General features: G+C 40.6%; 1 protein-coding gene across 4 annotated transcripts in view; it reads right to left on the bottom strand.

Annotated features, from left to right (window-relative positions):
• gpsm2 (G protein signaling modulator 2) overlaps window positions 1–15,017 on the bottom strand; it is a 74,271-nt gene that overhangs the window by 31,524 nt on the left and 27,730 nt on the right. For all 4 annotated transcript variants that reach the window (XM_072274134.1, XM_072274135.1, XM_072274133.1 and 1 more), the window contains 4 exons: window positions 8,570–8,705; window positions 5,723–5,865; window positions 1,713–1,836; window positions 948–1,063 (listed from right to left, as the gene is read on the bottom strand). In XM_072274134.1, the coding sequence (XP_072130235.1) occupies window positions 948–1,063; window positions 1,713–1,836; window positions 5,723–5,865; window positions 8,570–8,705 (519 nt within the window). The remainder of the gene's footprint in view (window positions 1–947; window positions 1,064–1,712; window positions 1,837–5,722; window positions 5,866–8,569; window positions 8,706–15,017) is intronic.

The following is a 15,017-nucleotide window of genomic DNA, read 5'->3' as shown; positions in this document are numbered from 1 at the left end:
CAGTCCTACCCGTGGCAACTCACTGCAAAAGCTGTCCCAATCCTCATGTGGCTCAGGAACATAACATGGAATCAGGACAAATAAACACCACTCAGAAAACCCGACAATGATCTGTTGTACTGATGTAACTATATGTTATGATTATGTGGTTTTTGTCAGTTTTAGTCTTTGTCTTCTTTGTGTTCCTGTGATGTCATACCGGAGGAATATTGTATCATTTCTTAATGCATGCATTACTAAATGACAATAAACGAGGACTGAGTGTCCTCATAGTCTAAATAATCTAAAAAATTTGATTTTTATATCCAACCCACATACCCTGATACAGCTAAAACACACTTAGATAAAAACTATAGTCCTCTGCAGTTCAAGTCTGTAACTAAGAAATCCCGGCTACAATGTCCACTCTGCTATGAATTCCTTGAGTAGGTCCCGTGGTAGGTGATGAGAAATCTGAACAATTGTACACATGCTGACAAAACCATAGAAGAGTTGAAGAGATGCTAATAGCTATCAGCCATTTTATGACTATTCACACATGCAGAAATCCCAAACCATAACACATACTCACATACAATGCTACAGTCATTTCTTCTATAATATCTGGATTATTATAACAGTATTCAAAGCCTGCCTAGACGACTGAGTGTATTCCAAAGTAAATGGGCATTGTAATTGGTTCCTGGTCAATACCTAGTTAATTGTTTAATATCCAGGACTTCATGTAGGCTATCGAAAATGGCCAAAGCATCTCTGATTAAAGATCAAACAAGCTACATGTTTTGTGTTCATTAACTATGGACGCTTATCGAGTAGCAACTTTTCCAATCCTTCACCATCTGAACTCCCCCTTACCCTAAACACAAAGGTAAAACAATATAATGGTTTCACAACGTTTAGCTATAAATTTTTAAAGACTGAAGGCTTCAAATATACATAATGCTCACTTGTAATATTCAGCAGCCACTGCAAATTCACCAAGAAAGACATGGGCATTTCCCAAATTGCTGCAAGCTCTCCTTTCAGCAGATTTATCTCCAAACTCTTTCGCAATTTTTAAGCGCTGCAATCAAGAAATGAATTAATTAAAGACAAAAGCTAATTGCAATTTACGCCCAAGAAATTTACTGCATGATACGGAACGCTTGTATCTGACATGGCAAATTGAATTTTTCTCTGAATTGTATATATTTAGATTCAGGATCCTTTACACTAATTTATTAATATATACTATGAATGTCTGAATTATTTGTAAATCACTTAAGCAACCAGTCTTGGAAATTCATTGAATAGATAACATATTAAATCTGTTCTCTAAAACTCCAAGTTGGCCAGGTGAATGCAGGTACGGAGGACTGCAAGTACAATGCATCCCTAAGTTTAGAACATGTGCTTCATATTCACAGGCCAACCATCTACTACTTTAAGAATAGTTTCTAATCTAATTTTAAGAAGTAAAACTAATAAGAAATAAAGCATAAAGAATGAGTACAGTTGAGAGCTTTACATCTTAAAGGTGTTTGCAGTGAGATTGACTAGCTTCAGGTTTATGCATTTAGCACATGAAATACAAAGAGATCCAAACTTAATTTTTCATCAGGATGTAAAATATTCTTTCCTAATCCATGCAAAACTACATTAACACAAATAATCTATTTAAACCTCCATAATGGCACAATAAAATATAGTACAATGCCTTTGACATCCTATACCTCCTGATGGGACCGCACTGCTTTTCTAAAGTTCCCCAAAAGATAATGTGTATTTCCCAGATTCCCGTAAGCACGTCCCTGGGCTGCTCTGTCTCCAAGCTCTTTCACCATTGCCAGGTTTGCCCTGTGAATAAAATTGTTACAGATTAAACACTTAGTCATTACAACCTTGCTGAACACAAGAAAATATAATGATGAATTTGCATCGTAAATTAATGACTATCCATATTAACAACTCCAGTGACTTAGTTTGAAATTCAGCTGTTACCAGAAGATTTGACCTTTGAGGAAAACATGGAAACAGCAGGTGTGATCAAAAGAGCAATGTTAAGATCCATTGTACTGTCTTTCCCTCTCTCATCTTCATTTCTCCCCTTCCAGGCACAAACCAGTACCACTGCTTGGGAAACTTAAGGACTAATCAAAATTGTCAAGCAAACATCCCACTGGAGGTGCACAAATGAACTCTGCCATTTTGCAAAGCGTAACTTAGCCTTTAAAGACAGAGTATGTTCTACACACTTTTGGTTTGGTATCTTTCTACAAAGATACATTTAGTCCAACCTGTTAATACTTTGGGTTTTGATTGGACTGGTTTAATTTCTGCAAGTTTTTCCCCCCCAATTTCTTTGTTCTACCTGACAAATAAATCTTTAATGTTGTAGTATACCAACATAAATTTGATTGCAGTATGAGCTTTGAGGGAAACTTGGACAAATTTGAGTTGCTGTCCTTAGCATTGGAGGCTGAATGGTGACTTAATAAAGGTCTTTCAAATCATAAGTGTAGATGGTCAGAATCTTTTCCCCAGGATAGAAATATCAAACAACAAAGACGTGCTTTTAAAGTCAGAAGGGTGGATTTTTTAAAATTATTATTAGACAGAGTGGTAGGTGTCTAAGATGAGTTCAAAGTAAGCTTATTATTGAAGTATACGTATTACCATATACTACTTGGAATTCATTTTTTTGCAGGCACATACAGGAAAAAGAAATACAATAGAATTTTACAAAAAAAAGAGACTTACAAACACTGATGTTCAAAAAGACGAACTATAGAAATAAAAGTAATATTGAGATAATGAGTCCTTGAAAGTGAGTCTGTGGATTGTAGGATCAGTTCAGATTAGTGGTAAGTGAAGTTATCCACTCTGGTTCAGAAGCCTGGTGGTTGTAGGGTAATAAATGATCCTGAGTCTGGTGGCGTGGGACCTAAAGGCTCTGTAACTCTTACCCTTAGAGTACAGAAGATACTCTAAGGTTAGAAGGAACAAGAAGGGTGGAACAAGATTTTATATTATGTAAGTAGGGAGTGATAGGTGCTTGGAATAAGGTACTGGGGTAAATAGTGGAAGCAGGCACTTTGGTGGAGTTTAAGAGGCTTTTAAATGGACTCAGGAATATGAAGGGAATGGAAGGATATAGATGATACATGGGAAGAGGATATTCAGTATAAATTAGTATCACGGACAATGCGACATCATGGGCTGAATGTCCTGTCCAATGCTATACGGTTCCATGTTCTTAATATTCTCTGGAGGTAATAAAATACCCTTCGAGATCAGAAATTTATCTGTATCCTGCAAATTATTTAGTGACTTGGCATTTATGGCCTTCTTATGATAGCCAATTCCACACACACTTACAATGGCTTCATTTGCAAAGTAAGTAACTACAATACGAGCATTTAAAAGCAGAAATCGATTTGTGGTTAAAACTACAACAATCTGAACTCTACAAAATTACATTAGCAAGCAGGCTCATGTGACAAAGTTTAATCTCTTCATTGTGTTCAAGTATATTTATCAACAATTGCTTTAATGTTCTTTCAGATATAAATTTATGCTAAACAAGGAATCAAAATATCCTCTATTAACAAAAAGATATATATGCTTTTCCCTTCTGTGAAGCAAATGTTAGATCATACAACATGGAACAGACCAATTGGACGACTGTGTCCATGCAGACTAATAGGCACCCATTTATATTAATTTCATCTTCAACATTTAGCTCATAGCCTTCTACACCTATGCAACTTATGTGCTCATTGGGACACTTCTTCCACCAATCTCTGACAGTGCATCCAGATTTTTACCAGTCTGGGTGAAAAAGGCTCCTCTCAGATTCATTCTAAATCTCTTACTCCTTATCCTGAATTTATGCTTTCTAGTTTTATTTACCTTTTGATATGCAGAAAGGTTTCCTGCCATCTACCCTGTCTATATCCCTCAATTTTGTATCTTATAATTGTGTCCACTCTTAACCTTCTCTACCCGAGGGAACTCTCACCAGGCTTCTCAGGATTGGGTTTATTAACGTTGGTATATGTCGTGCAATTTGTTGTTATAGATTTAATATCACTGGCATATCTTTCCAATCTCTCCTCATAACTGAAACACTCCATCCCAAGCAACATCCAGGCAAATCTTCTCTACACCTTCTCCAGTGCTATTACATCATTCCCATCTTCGTTCGCGAAGCAAAGCCATGAATGAATTGGCAGAGGCGGGAGGAGAAGATGGCAGCGCGACGCAGCGTGCGCGGCCATTCCAAATAATATCGTTACGTGCTAACTAGGGGGCCGTGCACAATCCTGATATGATGGAGACGGACGTGAAGAAGCACGGAGGAACACCTGGAGAAACTTCTGAAATGCCCGCTTTGCTGCTGCTGCTACTGCGCGATCGAGAATCTCTGGAGGGGAAGGCCCCAAATCCTCGGCTTTGCCTATTGCCTGTTGCCGAGGCCAGGGTCAAAGCACTCGGCAGAGATGGTGCTCTGTGCTCGGTGTCGGAGAGCCGGTCAGAGGCTCGGAGTTTTCAGACGGACTCGGAGTCGGACTGTGGTCGGATGCTTCCAGGATGCTGCATCAGCAAATTTGCGGCACTGGAGGTTCACTGTTTGCGTGAGATGATGGGACTTTCGAAAGACTTTGAGACTTTTTACCGTGCCCATGGTCTGTTCTTATCAAATTACGGTATTGCTTTGCACTGTTGTAACTATATGTTATAATTATGTGGTTTTTGTCAGTTTTTCAGTCGGTTTGTCATGTGTTTCTGTGATATCATTCTGGAAAAACATTGCATCATTTCTTAATGCATGCATTACTAAATGACAATAAAAGAGGACTGCGTGTCCTCATAATCTAAATCTAAAAATCTAAATTGTGTGGTGACCAGAAATACATGCAGTATTCCAGGTCAACGCTGAACAAGTTAGAGCATAAGCTGTTGTATTCAAAGCTCCATGGAATAGAGACCGGTCTCTCAAATGCATTTTTTTAAAACCATGTACCATCACCGCTACTTTCAAGGATCTATGAATTGCATTTCAAGGTTTCCCCAATACTCCCATTCATGGTGTACATTAATAGAAGCAGGATTAAACTCCATCTGCATTTCTGAGTCCAATTCGTAACTACAATTATCATTCTGTAATCAAAAATCACACTCCACGTTATCAACAATTCCATTAATCTTCATCCATTAATTATGCTCCCTACATTCACAATGAATTTATTACAAACAGCACCAATTCCTGGGTAACTATTAGTCACAGGCATCCAGTCACAAAAATAGCCCAACATATCACCTTTATCACCTATTGTCAAGCAAATTTTGAATCAAATTTATCGACGCCAGAATTCCATTGGCCCTAATCATTGGACCATTCTCCTGTGAGACCTTATAGAAGGATTCACTGAACTCTGTGTAACCTGCATCTACCTCACTGCCCTCATCAATACATTTTAAGCTGTGAATATTAGGGCAAAGAGGTGATACATCAATAAAAATAAGCATTATTTCCTCTGATATTTTCCTTCCCCCAAAATGGTTAGGGATGTAACATCCATCATTACCACAAATTTATGACAAAAGGAATATTTAAAAATAAAGTAAAATGATGTGCATTGGCAGGATCCTGGACAGAAGAATTTGTTCTGAAAAAATGGTCTAAATGGTTTACTTACCTGCTTTAATATTCTATGAACTAATCAATGAGGTTACTCACTCATAGTATTCCGAAGCTTTGTGTAACACCACCATCACCTCTTCTGGAAAGTTTCCTGGGTCCTGTGCCGCTGCACAAGCCAGTGCTTTGCCTTTAGCATGGTATACGTTGCCAAGGTTGTAAAGAGCTCTTGCTTCACCTCCCTGTTATTAAAACACAAAAGCAAAACAGTATGAAGTAGAGCAACGCAGAAGGGGCAGGGAAAAGGCCACACACCCAATAATCATTAATATGTTAAGGATCGGTGCATGTTTGTAATCATGGTCATAATAATAATAATAATAATAATAATGGCTCCGGCTGTCTACGTAGACAATGGATGCAGCCGGTAATAATTCCGCTCCGGAGCGCAGACCAGGGCGATGAATATGGAGATCCTGGGCTGCCCAGACATCAAGATCCCCCTCTCGGCCTCGTGGATGTGGTCCAAAGGAATGCGAAGCAGTACATTTGGCATCAGCTTGGCTGCAAGAGCTGCCGGGAGGTGACGTGATATGTCATCCAACCGCCTCAGGGGCTCCACTCCGGATTTGTGTAGGGTTTACTCCTTAGCCTTCTCTTCCCCTGAAGATACCCACAAGGCAGTGGGATCCGTAACCCTGGATAGGGGCCCATACCGGATACTGTCAGCCGGAGCCAGCTGAGCCCGGGACTCATGTAAGGCAGGGTCATCACACCCTGTAGTAGTGACATATGGAGCTACTACCAACAACCAATGGGTCAATGCTTGGTCAATGGTCATGGTTATGGTCAATGCTCGTCCTAAAACAGCCAAATTTTGACTCTTGGGATTGCCTACCAAGTACTGAAACACCTAGATAGAGTGAACATGGAGAGAATGTTTCCAACAGTAGGAGAGCCCATGGTCAGCCTCAGAATAGAAGGACATCCTTTTAGAATAGAGTTCAGAAGGAATTTCTTTAGCCAGAGGGTGGTGAACCTGAGAAAATCACTGCCACAGCCGTACAGGCCAAGTCATTGGGCATATTTAAAATGGAGGTTGGTTAGTAAGAACTTGATTAGTAAGGGGCATCATTACGGGAAGGCAGGAGAACAGCATTGAGGGGGAAAGTAAGTCAGCCGTGATTGATGGTGGACAGACTCAATGGCCAAAATGGCCTAATTCTGCTCCTATGCCTTATAGCCCCAGTATGATGAAAGTCTAACGAAACTGCAGATTACTTTTATAATATATTCTGTTGGTTAGCCAATTTTGAATTTAAGTGATACTATAAGTTATCAATTGTTCAAACAAGTCTCAAGGCAGAGGAAATACATGTCATATGCTGTTCAGTTAAGGAAATCAGTAACCGGATCCATTTCAAATGTAAAATAAGCATCATATGCCATAAATGGGACCACCTCAAAAATTCTGCAAACACTCCGGCTTTTCCTTTATTGGCACAGAATAATGCGGAGTTCTTGATTAGTAAGGGGCATCATTACGGGAAGGCAGGAGAACAGCATTGAGAGGGAAAGTAAGTCAGCCATGATTGATGGTGGAACAGTCAACTGGAAAATTATGATGAATTCACGATTAACTTTCGAGCTATTCACTTCCTATTCTTAAAAAGGAAAATTCACTTTACATTTCAAGATCTTCAGTAAACTAAATGCTACAGTGCTAGTTCACCAAAAAATACAGCTAAGGATTGGCACATTTTCTCTTAAACATAAAAGCTTATGCAATTAACTGAGGTATTTAAGAAGAAAATCGAAAGGTCAAAAGAGTAAAAGTTCTCCCTTGCACACACCAGGGTCACGTTTCCCGCACTCCCTTCAAACTCAGCTGGTTCACCAAAAAATTATTCTACAGTGTAATATCTAATAATAGTTCATTGGAAGTTTGCTGGAATATTAACATAAAATAATCTCCAAACATCTGGAAAATGTGCTTGTCCAGCATCACCCAAAGTTCTGTGCATATTGAATTTAACAGTACTTTACTATAGTTTGTCCAGGATGTGCAAGATAATTTTATCAACTCCACAGTAATTTAGTTTCACTACAGAACATAAGAAATAGGAGCAGGAGTAGGCCACCTGGCCCGTTAAGCCTGCTTCACCATTCAGTAAGATCATGGCTGATCTGGCCATGGACTCATCTCCACCTACCTACCTTTTCCCCAAAACCCTTAATTCCCCTACTATGCAAAAATCTATCCAAACTTATCTTAAATATATTTACTGAGGTAGCCTCCACTGCTTCATTGGGCAGAGAATTCCACAGATTCACCACCGTCTGGGAAAAGCAGTTCTTCCTCATCTCAGACCTAAATTTACTCCCCCAAATCTTGAGGCTATATCTCCGAGTTCTAGTCTCACCTACCAGTGGAAACAACTTTCCTGCCTCTATCTTATCTATCCCTCTTATGATCCTATATGTTTTTATAAGCTCTCCTTTCATTCTTCCGAATTCCAGCAAGTACAGTCCCAGGCGACTCAATCTCACCTCATAGTCTAACCCCCTCATCTCTGGAATCTACCTGGTGAACTTCCTCTGCACTGCCTCCAAAGCCAGTATATCCTTCCTCAAGTAAGGAGACCAGAACTGCATGCAGTACTCCAGATGCAGCCTCACCTGTACCCTATACACTGTTTAACTTTCTTCATTTTATTGTTAGTTCAAAGTAATGACAATAAGCAATTATTTAACATGATCAACCTTCCAGTGAACATCATGGCAATAAACAATTACTTGATCTCTACCATTTCCTTTCAATTTCTAATACCACCATAAAGAAGTCACATCCTAACACCTGAATGGCAAATATATGCAAATGTTAATACCATTACATAAAACTGCATAGATGGTGAGGCACATTAAAGTTTTTAAAATGATTATTACCTTATCACAAAGTTCTCTTGAAATATCTAGATGTCTTTGGCAGCAAACTATAGCTTCATCAAACCGCCTCAAAACCTTAAAAGTATTGCCAAGGTTGCCACTAGCCTTAGCTTCTCCTAGTCGATCGCCAATTGTTCTGAAAATTAAGCAAATAAATTAAAACATGCAACTGGCAATGTTTCCGTATGGCACTTGTTCTTAATGCCCATCTCACCTTTTAAGCCGCTTACACTGTGATCTTGTTGAAAGAATTTACTCTGATTAAAACAAATTAGCTACGTTTATTCCCAAGAACCTTTTGATCACCTATTTGGTGGTGATAACTAAAAACTTGCCTGGAATGCGAATATTAACACGCGCACTCTGTTTATTTCATCATTACAACATCTAGACTTGATTATTTTATTGTCGCAACTCTGTAGAACATTGTCAGGCAAGCTACAAATCAAATGTTGACCTTCTCTTCTCCCCCCCCACCCCCATTTCCCACTCTGACCTTTCACTTCTCACCTGCCTATTAATTCCCTATGTCCCCACCTCCTTCCTTTTTACCTACTGTCCACTCTCCTCTCCTATCAGATTCTTTCTTCTCCGGCCCTTGACCTTTCCCACCCACCTGGCTTCACATTATCACCTTCCAGCTAGCGTCTTTCCCCTCCTGCCACCTTTTTATTCCGGCTTCTTCCCCCTTCCTTCTCAGTCCTGAAGAAGGATCTCTGCCGGAACATTGACTGTTTACTCTTTTCCATAGATGCTTTCTGACCTGCTGAGTTCCTCCAGCTGTGAGAGAGAGTGAGATAGTGAGAGAGTGAGAAGCTGCTTTGGAGTTCCAGCACTTCTAGACTTTGTCGTGTTTGTTTTCAACAAGGATAAATTGAAATATTGGTGGAATTTCAACATCAGAACGAGAATTTTAAACCACCATGGGGAGGGGTGGGAAAACAGGACATGCTGAATTGGGAAATGTAGAGCAGGGTTTTAAACGTTTCACATGCTGACACAATATGGTCTCACTTCTTTTCTAATATATTTATTCATTCTTGGGATGCAAGCAAGTTTGATATCTATTAGTCATTACAATTCCCCACCTCCACGTGGTGAGGATACAACCTGAAATTAATATTGTGGGAGAGGTTCCAAGATTTTATCAAGATTCAAGATTTTAAAGTTCCAAAAAATTTCAAGATGTAGCATAGTGGTTCATGAGATGTGTTACAGCTCGGGACATTCTGGAGATCGATTTCAGCGCCACGCTGTAAGGAGTCTCTGTACACTTTCCCCATGGACTGCGCGGTTTCCCCCCGGCGCTCTGGTTTCCTCCCACAGTCCAAAGACATACCAGGTAGGTTAACTGGTCATGGTAAATTGTCCTGTAATTAGGTTAGGGTTAATTGGGGCTGTTGGGCAGAAGGGCCTAGTCCACTGTGTGTTGCTGAATAAAATAATGTTTTAACCAAAACATAACAGCCTCATATACCGAGATCAATGGTGTGACTCTGAAGTAGGAGGTGGTAATATTACAATGTGATAGCTGATCTTGTGCTTATAGGCAGTAGAGGTAATGAGTTTTTGAGGAAGATTTTTATCATGTTGAGAGGGAGAAGTTGATACTCAGTTTCTAATCCATTACAATACCAGCAATATTCATGTATTTTTTTCAAGTTTGTGCTGGCTGACACAAGAAATGCATGGAATGTCAAAGGGAAGACCTCCCACCTCTTTGTGTAGTTGATATATCCCCCCCCCCATTTATCATCCCTACCTCCTCAGGGTGGACTAAATGATTCACTAAAAAAATCATTATTAGAGCTAATAATCATGCAATGAGGCCATTCCTAACTCTGATAGTTTTAATAATCTTCTCTCCATAACAAAAAAAAAGGATACCAGGAACCTCAGCAACAAAACAGGTTCTATGCAGACTGAATTCCAATAACTCCTTTTTCAGTTTTAGGGACTTAGAGGACAGTGATGTGTTTTCTAAAGAAATTGTCATCAATTTCAGAGTTTCTTAGTATTATACTCAGCCCAATGCTACATGAAAGCAAGGGTGGTCAGTCACTCTCAGCTCTGTGCTGGAATTTGACTCTTGTTTATAATTGGATTCAGGTAGTAATGGACATTGATTAGAAAAAATAAACCTGCTCCTTAATACTTAAGATAAGTATTCCAAAGTTACACAATCAATGATGTCCCATTGTTATTTTGTGAGGAATCAACAATAGCTCATGTTATATTGTTTTCTGTTTTGCTGTCAGGAAACAAATCGCACAGTTTTACTTTGATGGGTAAATGCTCTTAACTATACGGGAAAAGCTGGGCTATAGTTACAGCAACATCTGAAGCCTGTGCCTTTTTCACATTGGTCAAAAAAATAGAGCTCGTTTACTTTAATGAGATTACAAGGCTGGGCCTCAGAAAGCAGCTTAAAGGAAGTAGCAACATGGCACCGCAGCCTGGGGGTTGTACGGGCTTCCATCTCAGGATGAACTCTCTAATTAAAGCTCAAGATGATCATGGAACCTCCAGCTGCTTTTAAAAAAAGTATAATTATCCACCACACACTAAAACTTGAGTCTTCAGTTGCAGGGATACTTTGCTTTTTGTACAGCTTTGCATTATGCCTCTGCCATTTAATTAGAAGTCATTTGGTCCAATCTAGTTACATTAAGCTTTTGAAGAAATGTAAGAAATTCAAGCTATGTTTATTGTCATAAGCACAATGCACAGGTGCAATGAAAGATGTACCAGTACCAGGACCACAAACACATAGCATCGGATAAACAGTGTACACAAGAAAAACAAATTATACACAACTTTGACAAGAAAGAACACAATTCAAAAAAAAAGCCCTCTTTAGTGCAAACTGATAACAGTGGTCAAAGTGGTTGTGTCAGTTGATTTAAGAACCAAATGGTCAAAGAGAAGCAGCTGTTCTCGAGCCTGGTGGCTTAGGACTTCAGACGTCTGTACCTTCTGCGCAATGGTAGCTGCAAGAAGATGACATGGCCCAGATGGCGGGGACCTTTGATGATGGGTGTTGCCTTCTTGAGTCAGTACCTCCTGTGGTAACTACCGATACTGAAGAGAGATATGCTCATGGTGTACTGAGCAGAGTCCACTACACTGCAGCTTCTAACATTCCTGCACATTTCAGCTGCTGTACCAGATCATGATACAATCAGTCAGGACACTTTCAATAGAACACCCGTAAAGTTTGTTAAGTTGTTCCTGAACATCCTTAATCTCCTAAGAAAAGTAAAGATGCTGGCAGAGTTTCCTTCTATATGCACGACCCAGGATAGGTCATCCACAAACTTAAAGCTGCAGACTTTACACTGCTGATTCCCCCAATGTACACTGACAATGTTCACTTTCCAAAATTTGCAATCAGCTCAAGTGAAGGTTGATAACCTCCCCTTAAGGTGTTTAGGAATCCTTAATATCCTTAAGGAGATAGCTTAAGCTCTAACCACAATATTTAATCAAACTGAATAACAATTCAGCCAAATCAACAAGCAAATTGTAAAATGTTCTTATTTAAAACTCTAAAGGAACAGTCAAATCAGATAATATTATGGAAAAACTACTGGGAAACACTGTCAAGAACTTTTTTAAAAATAGCACTTAGGTAAGCATATAATGTAGTCATGCATAAACACAAAGTTCTTACAAGGCAGTCAGCAATGGAAGCTAAATAATGCTCAACTAATGTTGATTTGGTTATTTAAGTGAAGAGATTGAAAGAGGTGGGGCAAGAATATACTATGGTAAGTCATAAAGACGAGATTCTGCAGATGCTGGAACACAGCAGGTCAGAGAGCATCTATGGAAAAGAATGGAGAGAAGGGATGAAGTAAGATGCTGAGAGGTGGTAGGTGGAAGGGATAAGGGGTTGAAAGAGGAATCCAACAGGAGAGGGGAGTGGACCACGGGAGAAAAGGAAGGAGTGGGGCAGGTGAAGAGATAGGAAGGGTAAGAGAGGAACCAGAAGGAGGAATGGAAAAGTAAGAAGGAGGAAGGATGAGAAATTACCAAAAGTTAGTGGGGAGAGAAGATCAATGATCATGCTGTTAGTTTGGAGGCTACCGAGGCACAATATGAGGTGTTGTTCCTCCAGCCTCAGAGTAGTAGAAGACGTCATTGACCAACAAGTCTGAATGGGAATGGGAAATCAAATTGAAGTGGGTGGCCATCAGGAAATCCTATGTCTTCTGAGAAGGATGGAGCATAAGTGCTATATATCACCTAAAAATTAAATTAAATTAAATAAGCACTGCAAGAGCAGAGAGAGAAAAAAAGAAAAAATAGTGAGGTAGTGTACATGGATTCATTGCCCAGTAAGAAATTTGATGGCAGTGGGGAAGAAGCTGTTTCAAAAGCGTTGAATGTCTCTTCAGGATCCTGTACCTCTTCTTTAATGGGAACAATGAGAAGAGAGCAAATTTATAGATGACATTTGAGCTGTACCGAGCCACACAGTCATAGATGTAGAGAATAGAGCAGTCAGCAAAGCACACATCCTTGAGGTATGCCAGTGTTGACTGGCAACAAAGAAATGATGTTATTTCTGTTCTACACTTACTGTGGTCTCCCAACGAGGAAGTCAAGGATCCAGTTGCACAGGGAGGTACAGAGGACCAAGTTTAAATGGTTTGTTTATTATCAGAGAATGTATACAGTATACAACCTGAAATGCTTAGTCTTAGCAGACATCCGTGGAAAACAGAACCCAAAAGAATGAACGACAGAAAAAAATGTTAGAACCCCAAAGCCCCCACCCCTCTGCACAGGCAGCAACAATGCATCAACCTCCACATCCCCATCCACTTCAGCAAAAAGTGTCAGTGTTTCTCTCTCACTCAGTCACTCACATGGGACAGAGAGATTGTCTTCCCTTCCCCTCTGAAATGGGTAAGGGAAGACTAACAGTCACTGTTACGATGTTATAGTCTGCTGCATCACTTTTTATTCCAAAATGCGTGGCAGAAAGCAGGATCTCCCAGTGGCCACACATTTTGGTTCCATGTCCCAGTCCCATTCCCATTCTGGCGTGTCTGTCTGCGGCCTCCTCTGCTGTGGAGATGGGGCCGCACTCGGGTTGGAGGAGCAGCGCCTTGTGTTCCGTCTGGGTGGCCTCCAGCCTGGTGGTGTGGACATCAACTTCTCTGGCTTCCGCTGGTGCCCCGCCTCCCCCTCGTGCCCCATCCGTTATTTATTTTTATACACACATTCTTTCTCTCGCTCTCCTTTTTCTCCTTCTGTCCCTCTGAATATACCTCTTGCCCATCCTCTGGTTCCCCCCCCCCCCCGCTTGTCTTTCTCCCCGGACCTCTTGTCCCATGATCTTCTCGTATCCCTTTTGCCTATCACCTGTCCAGCTCTTGGCTCCATCCCTCCCCCTCCTGTCTTCTCCTATCATTTTGGATCTCCCCCTCCCCCTTCCACTTTCAAATCTCTTACTAACTCTTCCTTCAGTTAGTCCTGACAAAGGGTCTCGGCCTGAAACGTCGACTGTACCTCTTCCTAGAGATGCTGCCTGGCCCGCTGTGTTCACCAGCAACTTTGATGTGTGTTACCCTTATACTTTATACTTTATTGTTGCCAAACAATTGATACTAGAACATACAATTATCACAGCGATATTTGATTCTGCGCTTCCCACTCCCTGGATTACAAATCGATAGTAAATATTAAAAATTTAAATTATAAATCATAAATAGAAAATAGAAAAATGGAAAGTAGGGTAGTGCAAAAAAACCGAGAGGCAGGTTCGGATATCTGGAGGGTACGGCCCAGATCCGGGTCAGGATCCGTTCAGCAGTCTTATCACAGTTGGAAAGAAGCTATTCCCAAATCTGGCCATAAGAGTCTTCAAGCTCCTGAGCCTTCTCCCAGAGGGAAGAGGGACGAAAAGTCTGTTGGCTGGATGGGTCGTGTCCTTGATTATCCTGGCAGCACTGCTCTGACAGCGTGCGGTGTAAAGTGAGTCCAAGGACGGAAGACTGGTTTGTGTGATGTGCTGCGCCGTGTTCACGATCCTCTGCAGCATCTTCTGGTCTTGGACAGGACAACTTCCATACCAGGTTGTGATGCACCCTAGAAGAATGCTTTCAACGGTGCATCTATAAAAATTAGTGAGGGTTTTATGGGACAGGTCAAATTTCTTTAGTTTCCTCAGGAAGTAAAGGCGCTGGTGTGCCTTCTTGGCAGTGGACTCTGTTTGGTTGGACCAAGTCAGGTCATTTGTGATATTGACCCTGAGGAACTTAAAGCTTTTGACCTGTTCCACTTGTGCACCATCAATGTAAATTGGGTTGTGCGGTCCACTACTCCTTCTGAAGTCAACAACCAATTCCTTCGTCTTGCTGACGTTGAGGGATGCTCTGACATCAGCCTGACAGACACAGATTACAGGGTCACAGATGCTGCATGGGTTCACACAGTG

This window comes from Mobula birostris, chromosome 12 (assembly GCF_030028105.1).
Source record: "Mobula birostris isolate sMobBir1 chromosome 12, sMobBir1.hap1, whole genome shotgun sequence".
NCBI classification, from domain to species: Eukaryota; Metazoa; Chordata; class Chondrichthyes; order Myliobatiformes; family Myliobatidae; genus Mobula; species Mobula birostris.
Note: the sequence above shows the minus strand (reverse complement) of the source record. Positions and strands in the feature narration are given on the sequence as shown.